Here is a 15,188-nt window from a genome sequence, read left to right on the forward strand (position 1 = left end):
AAGTGTAACCTATTGCGTATAGCAAGGCGAAAATCCCCATTAATGTACGAGTACAAAATAAATGACCAGTCTTTGGACGCGGTAACATCCGTCAGGTACCAGGGTGTGACTATTCGAAATGATCTCAAATGGAATGATTAGATTACTCGAGTAACGGGCAAGGCAAAATCTTGATTGCGGTTTATTGGTAGAATCTTGAAGCGAAGCAGTCCTTCTACAAAGGAAATTGCTTACAAAACGTTAGTTCGTCCAGTCTTAGAGTATGGTTCGTCTGTATGGGATCCTTAGCAGTTGGGTCTGATGCAAGAGATTGAGAAGGTCCAAAGAAGAGCGGCAACATTCGTGACTGATACATTTAGCCATCGCGAGAGCGTTACAAATCTCATAGAAAGTTCGGAGTGGGACACACTTGCAGACAGACGACGCGCTAAATGGAAGGGGTTGCTCACTAAATTCCGAAATCCGTTCTTTGACGAGGATGTAGAGCATATATTATTACCACCAACTTTCAAATCTCGCAATGATCACCATTTAAAGATAAGGGAAATTAGAGCTCGTACTGAGGCGTTCAGACAGTCGTTTTTCGCTAGCTAGCGGAGTACATATATAGATATAGATAGATAGAAACGTCGCGGAAAACTGCGAAGAGGTGTCATCCTGCAGCAAGATAACGCTCGGCCACATTCTGCCAAACGAACGGCCGAAACAATGAAAGAGTTGGGACTCGAACGGCTTTAACCTCCGCCATACAGTCCAGACCTGTAGGTTCATTGTAAATTTCAGACATACGCTTACTGCTTCGTTTCTTGATAGTTAATCTCGCTATTCTGTTCTCTTCCGATTGTGAACTTTATTTTATGTAATTTGTTGATGTCAGTACGTAATATTTTAAATTCTGTTTGTGGCTCATCTATTTAGCAGAGGATGTTATCATATGCTTGAATCAATATAATATATTGTTTTCGTTTGCTACTATTTTTGTGAAAATGGTATGTACAGTGTGAACACATAGTAGTTACGACTTAAAATCATACTTTTCGATAAAATATCTAGAACCAGTGACAGAAGGCTAATAGTGTTCCACAACAATTAGTGCAAAGAACATGAAAATTCTGAAGAAAAGAGTTCGTAACATGAAAATATTCGAAGTTTCTTAAGTTATAGAGAGGCGGCCAGCATGTGAACAAATGAGCCGAAACGCAAATGCCAGCAGAAAACTGAAGTAACTGTAAGTAATGACTTAACTACGTAAAAAAACAAGACGTGAACTATTTTACAATCTACAAATATCGCATATCAAAACAAAACTGTATTACTCTAGATGCCACTGAAGATGCCTTAAAATTAACGCGAAACGCGTCTGGAACAAATAAAATAAATTGCAGCAATATTTGTTGACAAAACTAATAGTCTAGTTCTTGAAGTTTTCCAGGCGTACTGAATATTCTACGAGGTTTCTGTATTGCAGCCGGATCACGTTGACTTCTTGCCGCAATATTTCGGCTGGCAACCGTTCAGGCATCTTCAGGTGAGTGTCCGCCACCAGAGGCTACTAGTTCACAATGTCGCCTTCATAGCAAAAACTGGCACGGAGACGCATGAGCATTGGCGGCCGTCACAGCAGCGTTCTCTATCGAAATCCGCGCCCTCCGAAAATACTGGTACATTTGTGGCACGCAGCAGCATGTGTAAAGGTGAAACTACTCGTCCCCCCCTCCCCCCCCCCCCCCCCCCCCCACTGTCGGAACGCTCATTCCTAGAGATAAAAACATACGTCAGTTGTCGCCAGACGTGTCACTATGAATAAAATATTTTCTCTTAGAAGAAATTAAAGAGATCACAGGGCTTCGAGACTTGTCCAGTCGAAAGCTGCCGTCACGATCTGTAAGATCTTGTCCTAGACGTATTTCCACATAAGATTTAATTACCGAGTCCGAAAAGGATCTCACCGGGGCCAAGATTTTTGTGGCAGAATAATCCATAGAGTGGCCTTTGGCAACACAATGCTTGGTTACGGCCGACTTACAGGGCTGCGAAAGACGAGTGTGACCTCATGTTCAAGGTACCGTTCATATACTGTGCGTATCGCATAACCTATGTAAGCTTTGCCACAATGGCAAGGACTTTGAAGGATTCTGGCCTTCCTCAGTCCCAGATCGTTCTTTACCGAACCGAGGAAAGGACTAATCTTCACCGATAGCCGGAAGATTACTTGATGTTTCCATAGGACCTGCTTATTTTAGACGAAATGTTGCTGACTTATGGAAGGAACGCCCTGGACCTGAACAGCTCCTTATCTTCGTGATGTTGTGGGTCGTCAGGTTTCTTCTTTCTTAGCGCTGCACTAATCTGAAGTGGAGAGTAACCATTATCTTTGAATAGCTACTGTAGATGTTCTAGCTCCTTTGCAAGGTTGTCTCCATCAGAAACAACATATGCCCGGTGCACCAATGTTCTAAGGACGCCGATATTTTGTGAAGGGTGATGGCAGCTCGACGGTTGCAGATAGAGGTTCGTATGTGTGGACTTCCGGTAGCAGAGTGCCATAATGACCCATCCCCTTTCGTACTAACCAAGACGACCAAATAGGAAAGCAACCATCCTTCTCTATTTCCACCGTAAACTGGATGGTCTTGTGGCTTCAGATGTTGGAGATAACGTAACAGTTCTTTTCCTCAAATCTCTCGAGTCCGAACAGGACAGCCAAGGACTCCACCTCATACACCAGGTACTTTCGCGGGAGACAGGGACCTCGAAGCGCAGCCAACCGGCATACACTCTCTCTCGCGTTCTTGGTGTAACATGGCCGCTATCCCCAAATTAGAAGATGACTGGGTGTTGTGAGATGTCCTTAGGTTAGTTAGGTTTAAGTAGTTCTAAGTTCTAGGGGACTGATGACCATAGATGTTAAGTCCCATAGTGCTCAGAGCCATTTGAACCCAAATTAGAAGCATCGATATGCAAAATAAATTTGCAGTTGAAATCAGGAACAGCTAAGACAGTTGTGATAGCCAAGGACATTTCCAAGGCATCAGTTTCAGTCCACTGAAAGTTTTCACCTTCTTGGCCAATTGATTCGGTGGTGTGGTCGGGTGGAGATATTTAGCTATAAATTTTTGAAAAAGATTTACCATTCAGAAAACACAACAGATCTCCACCCAACCATCCAATGAGCCCTCGCTTAACACCACTGAAGTAGCAAGTGGCAGTGATTTGGGGCATGTGGAATGAACGCTACAGGGCATCTGGCTCGGAGTTGTCCTTGAAGTAACCGATTTGTAACAGTTCGTTGTGTCACTATGGTGCCAACTGCTGCTCAGTTTGCTGCTGCAGGCGCAGTACCGTGCTCCAGAGCCCCACGCCGAACACGATGGTCGTCCCTCGGTAGTGACACGTGTCCGTCCAGAGCCCAGTCATCTTGCGCCTGTACATTCGCGTGACCACCGCTGCCAGAAATCACTTACAGTGGCTACATCCGGCCAAGGCTTTCTGCAGTATTAGAGAAGGAATACCCGGCTTCTCGTAGCCCTATTAGAAGGCCTCTTTCAAACTCAGTGAGGTGCTGACAATGGCGTATTTGTCGCCTTAGAGGCATGCTTGATTAACATTGATTCCCTATGTCCAGTCTCAAAGGTAACTAACGCCCACGACCATTACAGCTTGTATTTAAAGCAAACCTGATTTGCATCCTGAGAGTGGCACTAATAACGCCACTCTTATGTGACTACCGATCGAAGTGGCGCAGTGGTGAGCACACTGGCCTCGCCTTCGGGAGGACAACGGTTCAAATCCGCGTCTAGCCATCCTGATTTAGGTTTTCCGTGATTTCCCTAAATCGCTTCAGGCAAATTCCGGGATGGTTCCTGCGAAAGGTCACGGCTGATTTCCTTCCCTATCCTTCCCTAATCCGAGCTTGTGCTCCGCCTCTAATGACCTCCTTGTCGATGGAACGTTAATCACTAATCTTCTTCTCGTCCTCCTCCTTACGTGACTGGTACAAAATTTGAACAGACATCAAGTTTCGGGCGTAGAAACACGCCTTCTTTCGTCTATGTCACACAACTCCTTCTTGGTGTGTCGATTTTTTTCCATCAGCGTCTACATACGCCGCGCCGAGTGACCGCGTGGTTTAAGGCGCCTTGTCACAGATTGCGCGGCCTCTCCCGACGGAGGTTCGACTCCTCCCTCTGGCAGGAGTGTGGGTCTTGTTCTTATTGTTTTTAGCATAAGTTAGTTTAAGTAGTATTTAAGTCTATGGACCGATGACCTTAGCAGTTTAGGCCATTAGGAATTCATACACTTTTTTTTCTTTGTCTATATACGGGGAGGAAGCTGTGGGCACGAAGCTATATCTGGTGTCCCTCCAAAGAGTCGTAGACTAGTCAGGCGCATTTTCTCTGTTTCTACAGATATTTGCGATTACCGTGTTTTACTGTCCCCGTTAATACATGTCGATAAAACGAAATTCGAACTAGATTAATGCGTGACCATTCTGTCGAATAGGCACGTAAAATTCCGCTATAAAAGGCATTATGTCGATACTGGCACCAAAGTAAAGAGCTGATGAGTAGTACTTGTTTGGGCTCACTCTACGATACACAGGAAAAACCAAACTTCAAATTTCTTTCGAAACACCAGAGAAAAAGAAAATGGACCAAAACAAGAAAACATGTCCCTCAAGAATGGGCTCTAAAATGTATACTTTAAGAGCTGCTGTGAAACACATCTCTTCTAGTGCAAGTACTTTGGTATTACGAAACGGTTTAGAGTAACAACACTAACATATGTGTACTGCATGCTCTAGGACTTTCGTAATAGCAAAGAGCTTGCAGTAGAAGAGCTGGAGATGCGTTTTTCATTAGCGTTAACGAACAAATGCTCATAGCTCTTAAGATAAGCATTTTAGATTCTGTGTTTAATGGACATTTTCCTTGTTTTGATCCATACTACCTGCTCTCAAAATATGGAAAACTTTTTTAATGCACTGACTTTGCATCAAACATGGAGTAGTGTAATAGATCGCCGGCCGCGGTGGCCAAGCGGTTCTAGACACTTCAGGCCGGAACCGCGCGACTGCTACGGTCGCAGGTTCGAATCCTGCCTCGGGCATGGATGTGTGTGATATCTTTAGGTTAGTTAGGTTTAAGTAGTTCTACGTTCTAGGGGACTGATGACCTAAGATGTTAAGTCCCATAGCACTCAGAGCCATTTGAACCATTTTTTGTAATAGATCACTAGATTGGTAATAACTTTTGATAGAGATAAAATGTTCGCAGACCCTTGCTGGCTACGCAAAACGTCTGTTAGTATTATTCGGCCCTGAGACGAAGAGATTTCACCGAACTAGCAGCGTCAACTAACTAGGTGTTGTGCTTACTACCTACTTTAGTAAACTGTTACGGTGATTTTCCGCAAAAAAGAACCTCAAGAAGGAACGTCTCTAAGCTGAGAAAGATGTTAAGAAACGAATCAGGAACTTTAATTTTGCTGGGTGTACATAGTTTCACCGAAAGCCGGTGACTGGATTATAGGCAACAGAACAAGGCCTATTCATGCTGCAGAGTAACTACACCCGGTTGCTTCTGCGGACACCTATCATCGTCAGAAAGCGCCAGTGAACATTTACTCTCTAATAAAATTTTCCCGAAGACAAGATCTGTCACTGCTAGACTTTTTATGCAAGGATATTGAAACAGCCTCTATATACCGACGAGCGAAAACATAATGACCACATGCTTAATAGTTTGTTCGTCCGACTTTGGAGCGAAATTCATCTCTCATTCTGTGTATCGGGGATCCGAGCGACTGTTTGTAGGTTTCTGGAGGTATGTGTCGTTAGACATCTATTCACATGTCATGAAATTCGTATAAATAACGGGTCGCTGATTTGCAGACGCAGTGATGGCGCACGATAGCGACCCAGATGGGTTCCATAGGATTTATATCAGGCGCATTTGGTCACCGAGATATTATCGTGAGTTCACTATGATGCTCCTCAAACCACTGTAGCACGGTTCTGGTTCAGAGACAAGGGCAATTATACTTCTGAAAGATGACATCGCCGTGGGGGAAACAATCAGGCGTGAAGAGATTTAGTTGGTTCACAGCTGTCAGCATGTCTTCGATTACTACCACAAATCCCAAGCAAGCGCAGGAGAATGTCTCCCTTAGCATAATACTGCTCCCACCAGCGTGCGTCAGTGGCGTGCTGCACGTTTTGAGCCACCGTCCACCTCGATGACGGCGTATGTGGACACAACTATCGACCTAGTGTAGCAGAAATGTGATTCGCCTGAAGAGCCAACTCGTTTCCATTGAGCGAAGGTCAAATCCCGATGCCCCGTGCCCACTGCAACCGTAATTGGGTCAACATGTGAACACGAGTGGTATGCTGCGGATCTCTATGTTCAACAATGTATAATGGACGGTGTGTTCCAAAAGACTTGTCCGTGCACGAGCATTGTGCTCCTTCTGCAGAGATGCCACAAATCACCGTCTACCCTACTTTACAGAAGCCTCCGAACCCCACGGTCTGTGAAGAGTCGGGGACGTTCAACCATTTAGCGCCTACTGGTAGTTTCACAGTCCTTCTACCTCTTTCTGCAGGTGCCCACGACAGTAGCACGTGAACATACGACCAGCTTCGCCGTTTTCGAGATTCTCGTTCGGACTCTTTGTAATAATAATGTGCTCTTTGCTTATCTCAATGGATTTCCCCATTTGCTGCCCCTGTCTTCGTTAAGGTGACCCCCGTCTGTGTCTGTTCCGCTTACATACTTTTGTTATTGCGTCACATGCCCACAACGCAACCAGGGGCATCCAACGTCGCAGTGGGCAGTGGTCCTAACGTTTTGGCTCATAATTGTAAGCAGGCCTCTTTTGAGTCTACAGAGTAGAGTCATCTTCATGTTGTCATGAAAAGCTGGGAGAAGCAGACCCTTTTCGACCTCTATAAAAAGTCCATGCGGAATATGTTCTCATTTATATGGTCTGGAGATGGTTCGAAGGAACCAAAACTGTAGGGGTTCCGACAACTCTACATTTTCAGGTTGGTGTTGTGGAAACCGAAGAGCGTGTTTCGGAGTTAATGAAACATCATTGACAAGTTAATATTTATTCAGTCACATTTACAGTTCTGTGTCTTTCCGTGAGCCTCGGCTGAAGCTACGTGCCTGCAAGATGTTCGGAACATGCTGACTCCTGCTGTCGGCTCGCCTAGCTAGCAAGGCTGCTGCTCCAGCGTTTCAGCTGAAGTCTTGCGAACTGATGTCTGCAGCCTACAGGCGAAGCCATGGTTGAGATTATGCCCCCACAATGTGTTAGAGCGTCCTCGATACCGCTCCGAAAGTTGGCAAAGACACGTGTGGGCCCCTCAGGATGTACAGCACTCTCAGAAGTTTTGTAGTCGGCTGAGGCTTGCCCCACCAGATAGGGAAGCCCTTGCTACCAACAAGTACCTCTAGCGATGATCGTCCTCCCACCCAGCAGTGATAATGATGTCGGTGTGACAACTACCACGGGATGTACTGGTGGTGAAAGAACCTCAGCCTCCCCATCAACAGTGGGGTAGGCGCCCAGTGCAAGTCCATGTGCGGCAGGTTATGGTCACTTGGATGTTGTCATCTCGGGTATGGCAAGCAGCGTGTTCATCAAAACAGCTGGAACATCTAATACATGGATGATGATGATGTTTGGTTTGAAGGGCGCTCAACTGCGCGGTCTCCAGCGCCTGTACAAAGTCCCAGTTTTTACTCAGTCCTTTTTTTTTTTTTACACAGTCCAATCTAGCCACTGCTGATGATGATGAAATTATGAGGACAACGCAAACATCCAGTCCCCGGGCAGAGAAAATCCTCAATCCTGACGGAAATCGAACCCGGGACGCCGTGATCCAGAGGCGGCAACGCTAGCCGCTAGACGACGAGTTGCGGACATGGAATACATGGATGTCACTAAATGATAATAATCACTGAGTCGAGCACTTTGGTGGGAATGGAGTCGATCCCAATGACCTACTGAAACCGAAGCTAGAGAACTGCGGTATTGATGAAGACAGGAGGTAACGACGTGAGAATCTATTCGTTATGATCGAATGTGGTCTGCTTCTTTACCAGTGATCAGTGGGCATCGTTACGCTGTCTTTGCTTAACAATTTGTTACGGGATATTAACTACAGTGTCAACTCTCTAATAGGTATTATTGTGTCCAAGATATAGTTTGTTCCACCACGTAACGGGAGTGAACGAACATATCTCTGTCCTTCTCTCAGTGGACGTTCTGCTCAGTATGTAACTTGTACCTGGCGATTGGTGCCGATGTAGCAAAGTGTGTTGTTACCGGAGACCGACGGACAGGACTGACTGTTTCTTTCTGCTGTGTAGCCATGGCACCACCTCTGCCTGGTGTGGCCTGTAGCTGTGCTAGTACGAAGTTAAGCGAAATTTTAATTTCTTCCCCTTTCAACTCTGTGGAACAAGTCTAGAAGGACGATGAAATTTGTTGTTGTGGTGGATACGTGTCTTAGGTTTTGGGCGCGGCTTGTGATGTGTGGTGGTAGTGATGGTGGTGGTGGCTGTTGCAGAGCGCAGCTCGGCGCTGCAGCAGGCGGCGGACGGCCGTGGCAGCGCGGGCACCAGCCGCGCCGCTGACCAGTGGACGCTGAAGGCGCCGCCGGGCTCTGCAGGCCTCTACAGCAAGGTGGGCTCCCTCTGCTGCCTCTGCAGCCGCCCGCACTACCTGTGATGGCGGCCCGCCGCCCTCTAGCGGCGCCCCTGCGGGACCAGCCGGCAGCAGCCTGGCGGCGCCAGCGGGCCTGCGACGCGTCCCGACAGGACGCAGGCGGCCGCACCACGAGTACCACAAATGTTCCTGCTGTGCTGCCTCTAACGACGGCCCTACAATCGGTGACACACATCACACCACCGGACCCTCTAGTGTCATTTCTAAAACAGTGCACGGACAAAACTAGTGTAGCACTATAAAATCCATCTGCCATACAAGCAGTGAAATTCTTTACATATCCAAGAATTATGGCATAGTTTGCTCACAACTCGTAATCATGATCTCTTCGCCTTCCAGAAAACTCTCTTCCCTTGGACACATCGGCAATAATTTGTACAAAACTGATACGTGAAGGAGAAATATATCACTCTGAATGAAAATTTACTGTTCCACTTCACTATCACGAATCAGGCACGAACATTTTCTTCAGAGAGTATGAAGTTCAATCTAACACCTTTTTCTATATCTTTCAGGGTAATATTTGTGTAAAACTGTAACTGTATTTCAGATGTCGAGCCAATAAACAGAATGGACGAGTAAAATGAAAGATAATGGTTTAATTTTTGTATTTTACTTATTGACCTCTTAACGCCTGCAAGTCGATATGAAATGTCTGCACTCACGTTGTCTTGTCTAACATTAACACACTAACATACAAGCAAATACAGTTCATATCACCCACCACACAAACCATACATTAGGTCCTTTTATATTTATATAAATGAATGTGTACCGATAATACCAATAGATACTGTTACTTATTACAACTGTCTGTTTTAATATCTTTACAAATAATAATGATATACTAATGAGATAAAGTCAGGAGAGCTACCACAAGAGTTACATGATAAAAATCACAAGCGCTTAATGACATTTTCATTAACGAGCTAAAATTTTTGCGAAATAGGTTTGCTTGCAGGTAATTAGAGTATCTGTTACGCTCACTCTTGACCACACCGCCTGGTTAACTTGTCACTGCCGTTTTAATCTCGTTCGTGTCACGAAAAGCGTTATTTAGGATACTGCAACTGTCTATTTCGAAGTACAATTTTGTTTTTAAAATTTTTACCTTACCAGAACAGGAACAATGTGAATTATGCTGCAGTCTAGAGATTCTGAGTGACTAGCTGATAAATTTATGCCTTAACTACGTGTCACTAAGTGAATAATTCCCACGTAATATGGGCGAAATTTTCTAGCTGCTTAGAGCAGGACATCTAACGGAAGTTCAGACTATAGCGAAATTATGTTGACAATTTTTATTCTCTGCCCACGACAGTCACGTGCACTTTGTGTTAGTAAAAATTTTGTCTCGCCTCTTTGTATAAGAGAAATTTATTTTCTCCATATTTTTCCAAGATATTTTTTGAGATGAAAACGATGAACAAAGTGTGTTAGCACTTCAAATTTTAGTGACGGTTTGTACGAATATTCAGACGTTTCTTATAGCATCTGCTGTTGACGACTAACTACTAGTTTTATCGCCTCTTATCCTTTCTGCTCAGTACTTCCTGGAAACTGTAGCGCAGCGTTTCTATGTAATTGGGTTTGGGAGGAAAGAGGGGGTGGGGGGTGAGGGTTCAAGCGCTAACTACAACAAATTACCTTTCATTAGACATAACGTCTACATTTACATCTACATCTACATGGATTCTCTACAAAGTGTCTGGCAGGTGCTTCATCGAACCACCTTCACAATTCTCTATTATTCCAATCTCGTATAGCGCGCGGAAAGAACGAACACCTTTCCGTACGAGCTCTGATTTTCCTTATTTTATCATGGTGATCGTTCCTCCCCATGTAGGTCGGCGTCAAGAAAATATTTTTCACATTCGGAGGAGAAAGTTTGTGATTGGAATTTCGTGAGAAGATTGCTGAGACACGAAAAACGCCTTTGTTTTAATGATGTCCATCCCTAACCCTGTATCATTTAAGTGACACTCTCTCCCCTATTTCGCTATAATGCAAAACGTGCTGTCCTCCTTTGAACTTTTTCGAAGTACTCCGTCAATCCAGTCTGGTAAAAATCCCACACCGTGCAGCAGTACTCTAAAAAGAGGACGGACAAGAGCAGTGTAGGCAGTCTCCTTAGTAGGTCTGTTACATTTTCTAAGTGTCCTGCCAATAAAACGCAGTCTTTGGTTAGCCTTCCCCCACAACATTTTCTGTGTGTTCCTTCCAATTTAAGTTGTTCGTAATTGAAATTCCTAGGTGTTTAGTTGAATTTACGGCCTTTAAATTTGACTGATTTATCGTGTAACCGAAGTTTAACGGATTCCTTTTACCACTCATGTGGATGACCTCAGACTTTTCGTTATTTATGGTTAGTTGCCAATTTTCGTACCATACAGATAAGTTTTAGAAATCTTTTTGCAATTTGTTTTGATCTTCGGATGACTTTACTAGTGGATGAACGACAGCGTCTTCTGCAAACAACCTCAGACGGCTGCTCAGATTGTCTCCCAAATCGTTCATGTAGATAAGAAACAGCAAAGGATCTACACCACCACCTTGGAGAACGCCAGAATTCATTTCTATGTTACTCGAAGACTTTCCTTCATTTAGTACAAACTGTGACCTCTCTGACAGGAAATCGCCGGCCGGTGTGGCCGTGCTGTTCTAAGCGCTTCAGTCTGGTAGCGCGTGACCGCTACGGTCGCAGGTTCGAATCCTGCCTCGGGCATGGATGTGTGTGCTGTTCTTAGGTTAATTAGGTTGAAGTAGTTCTAAGCTCTAGGGGACTGATGACCACAGATGTTAAGTCCCATAGTGCTCAGAGCCATTTGACAGGAAATCACGAATACAGTCACATAACTGAGGCGATATTCCATAAGCACGCAAATTCACTACAAGCCGCGTGTGTAGTACAATATCAAAAGCCTTCCGGAAATCAAGGAATACGAAATCAATTTGAAATCCCTTGTCAATATCACTCAACACTTCATGCGAGTAAAGAGCTAGTTGTGTTTCACAAGACGATGTTTTCTAAATCCGTGTTAACTTGTATCAATAGACCGTTTTCTTCGAGATAATTCATAATGTTCGAACACAATATATGTTCCAAATCTTGCTGCATATCGACGTTAACGATATGGGCCTGTAATTCAGTGGATTACTCTTACTACCTTTCTTGAATATTGGTGTGACTTGTGCAACTTTAGTGCCCTTGGGTACAGGTTTTTCGTAGAGCGAAAGGTTGTATACGATTGTTTAAAAGGTATACCCGTGGTCTAGGGGTAGCGTCTTTGATTCTCAATCAAAACGTCTTCGGTCCCGGGTTCGATCCCCGACTCCGCCTAAATTTTGATAAATAATCAGCATTGGCGGCCGAAGACTTCCGGCATAGGAAGTCAGCCTCATTCTGCCAACGGGCTTGTCAAAGAGTGCGGAGGAGAGGATAGAGGTTCAGGGCACTCTCTTGTCCTAGGGGTGGGAAATTGCCCCTAACGGCGGAAGAATCAGCAATGATCAACGACATGAGGATGCAGAAGGCAATGGAAACGTGTATCCACAGGACATGTGGCCTGTAACTGAAGAAGTGTCATGATGATCTCTCCATTGGCAAAAGATTCCGGAATAGTCCCCCATTCGGATCTCCGGGAGGGGACTGCCAAGGGGGAGGTTACCATGAGAAAAAGATTGAATAATCTACGAAAGGATAACGTTCTACGAGTCGGGGCGTGGAATGTCAGAAGCTTGAACGTGGTAGGGAAACTAGAAAATCTGAAAAGGGAAATGCAAAGGCTCAATCTAGATATAGTAGGGGTCAGTGAAGTGAAGTGGAAGGAAGACAAGGATTTCTGGTCAGATGAGTATCGGGTAATATCAACAGCAGCAGAAAATGGTATAACAGGTGTAGGATTCGTTATGAATAGGAAGGTAGGGCAGAGGGTGTGTTACAGTGAACAGTTCAGTGACCGGGTTGTTCTAATCAGACTCGACAACAGACCAACACCGTCAACGATAGTTCAGGTATACATGCCGACGTCGCAAGCTGAAGATGAACAGATAGAGAAAGTGTATGAGGATATTGAATGGGTAATGCAGTATGTAAAGGGGGACGAAAATCTAATAGTCATGGGCGACTGGAATGCAGTTGTAGGGGAAGGAGTAGAAGAAAAGGTTACAGGAGAATATGGGCTTGGGACTAGGAATGAAAGAGGAGAAAGACTAATTGAGTTCTGTAACAAGTTTCAGCTAGTAATAGCGAATACCCTGTTCAAGAATCACAAGAGGAGGAGGTATACTTGGAAAAGATTTCAATTAGATTACATCATGCACAGACAGAGATTCCGAAATCAGATACTGGATTGTAAGGCGTACCCAGAGGCATATATAGACTCAAATCATAATATAGTAGTGATGAAGAGTAGGCTAAAGTTCAAGACATTAGTCAGGAAGAATCAATACGCAAAGAAGTGGGATACGGAAATACTAAGGAATGACGAGATACGTTTGAAGTTCTCTAACGCTATAGATACAGCAATAAGGAATAGCGCAGTAGGCAGTACGGTTGAAGAGGAATGGACATCTCTAAAAAGGGCCATCACAGAAGTTGGGAAGGAAAACATAGGTACAAAGAAGGTAGCGGCGAAGAAACTATGGGTAACAGAAGAAATACTTCAGTTGATTGATGAAAGGAGGAAGTACAAAAGTGTTCCGGGAAAATCAGGAATACAGAAATACAAGTCGCTGAGGAATGAAATAAATAGGAAGTGCAGAGAAGCTAAGACGAAATGGCTGCAGGAATAATGTGAAGACATCGAAAAACATATGATTGTCGGAAGGACAGACTCAGCATACAGGAAAGTCAAAACAACCTTTGGTGACATTAAAAGCAACGGTGGTAACATTAAGAGTGCAACGGGAATTCCACTGTTAAATGCAGAGGAGAGAGCAGATAGGTGGAAAGAATACATTGAAAGCCTCTATGAGGGTGAAGATTTGTTTGATGTGATAGAAGAAGAAACAGGAGTCGATTTAGAAGAGATAGGGGATCCGGTATTAGAATCAGAATTTAAAAGAGCTTTGGAGGACTTACGGTCAAATAAGGCAGAAGGGATAGATAACATTCCATCAGAATTTCTAAAATCATTGGGGGAAGTGGCAACAAAACGACTATTCACATTGGTGTGTAGAATATATGAGTCTGGCGATATGCCATCTGACTTACGGAAAAGCATCATCCACACAATTCCGAAGACGGCAAGAGCTGACAAGTGCGAGAATTATCGCACAATCAGCTTAACAGCTCATGCATCGAAGCTGCTTACAAGAATAATATACAGAAGAATGGAAAAGAAAATTGAGAATGCGCTAGGTGACGATCAGTTTGGCTTTAGGAAAAGTAAAGGGACGAGAGAGGCAATTCTGACGTTACGGCTAATAATGGAAGCAAGGCTAAAGAAAAATATAGACACTTTCATAGGATTTGTCGACCTGGAAAAAGCGTTCGACAATATAAAATGGTGCAAGCTGTTCGAGATTCTGAAAAAAGTAGGGGTAAGCTATAGGGAGAGACGGGTCACATACAATATGTACAACAACCAAGAGGACGATCAAGAACGAAGTGCTCGTATTAAGAAGGGTGTAAGACAAGGCTGTAGCCTTTCGCCCCTACTCTTCAATCTGTACATCGAGGAAACAATTATGGAAATAAAAGAAAGGTTCAGGAGTGGAATTAAAATACAAGGTGAAAGGATATCAATGATACGATTCGCTGATGACATTGCTATCCTGAGTGAAAGTGAAGAAGAATTAAATGATCTGCTGGACGGAATGAGCAGTCTAATGAGTACACAGTATGGTTTGAGTGTAAATCGGAGAGAGACGAAGGTAATGAGAAGTAGTAGAAATGAGAACAGCGAGAAACTTAACATCAGGATTGATGGTCACGAAGTTAAAGAAGTTAAGGAATTCTGCTACCTAGGCAGTAAAATAACCAATGACGGACGGAGCAAGGAGGACATCAAAAGCAGACTCGCTATGGCAAAAAAGGCATTTCTGGCCAAGAGAAGTTTACTAATATCAAATACCGGCCTTAATTTGAGGAAGAAATTTCTGAGGATGTACGTCTGGAGTACAGCATTGTATGGTAGTGAAACATGGACTGTGGGAAAACCGGAACAGAAGAGAATCGAAGCATTTGAGATGTGGTGCTATAGACGAATGTTGAAAATTAGGTGGACTGATAAGGTAAGGAATGAGGAGGTTCTACGCAGAATCGGAGAGGAAAGAAATCTGTGGAAAACACTGATAAGGAGAAGGGACAGGATGATAGGACATCTGCTAAGACATGAGGGAATGACTTCCATGGTACTAGAGGGAGCTGTAGAGGGCAAAAACTATAGAGGAAGACAGAGATTGGAATACGTCAAGCAAATAATTGAAGACGTAGGTTGCAAGTG

The 15,188-nt window shown here is 44.1% G+C and overlaps 1 protein-coding gene across 1 annotated transcript in view; it reads left to right on the forward strand.

The window, feature by feature from the left end:
* The window catches only part of LOC126484358 (uncharacterized), a 322,214-nt gene extending 312,923 nt beyond the window's left edge, over positions 1–9,291 (forward strand). Inside the window, exon 5 of the mRNA XM_050107828.1 lies at positions 8,582–9,291. Coding sequence (XP_049963785.1) covers positions 8,582–8,742 — 161 coding nt within the window. The 3' untranslated portion in view covers positions 8,743–9,291. The remainder of the gene's footprint in view (positions 1–8,581) is intronic.
* The last annotated feature ends 5,897 nt before the right edge of the window (positions 9,292–15,188 follow it).

Source organism: Schistocerca serialis, chromosome 6, assembly GCF_023864345.2.
Source record: "Schistocerca serialis cubense isolate TAMUIC-IGC-003099 chromosome 6, iqSchSeri2.2, whole genome shotgun sequence".
NCBI classification, from domain to species: Eukaryota; Metazoa; Arthropoda; class Insecta; order Orthoptera; family Acrididae; genus Schistocerca; species Schistocerca serialis.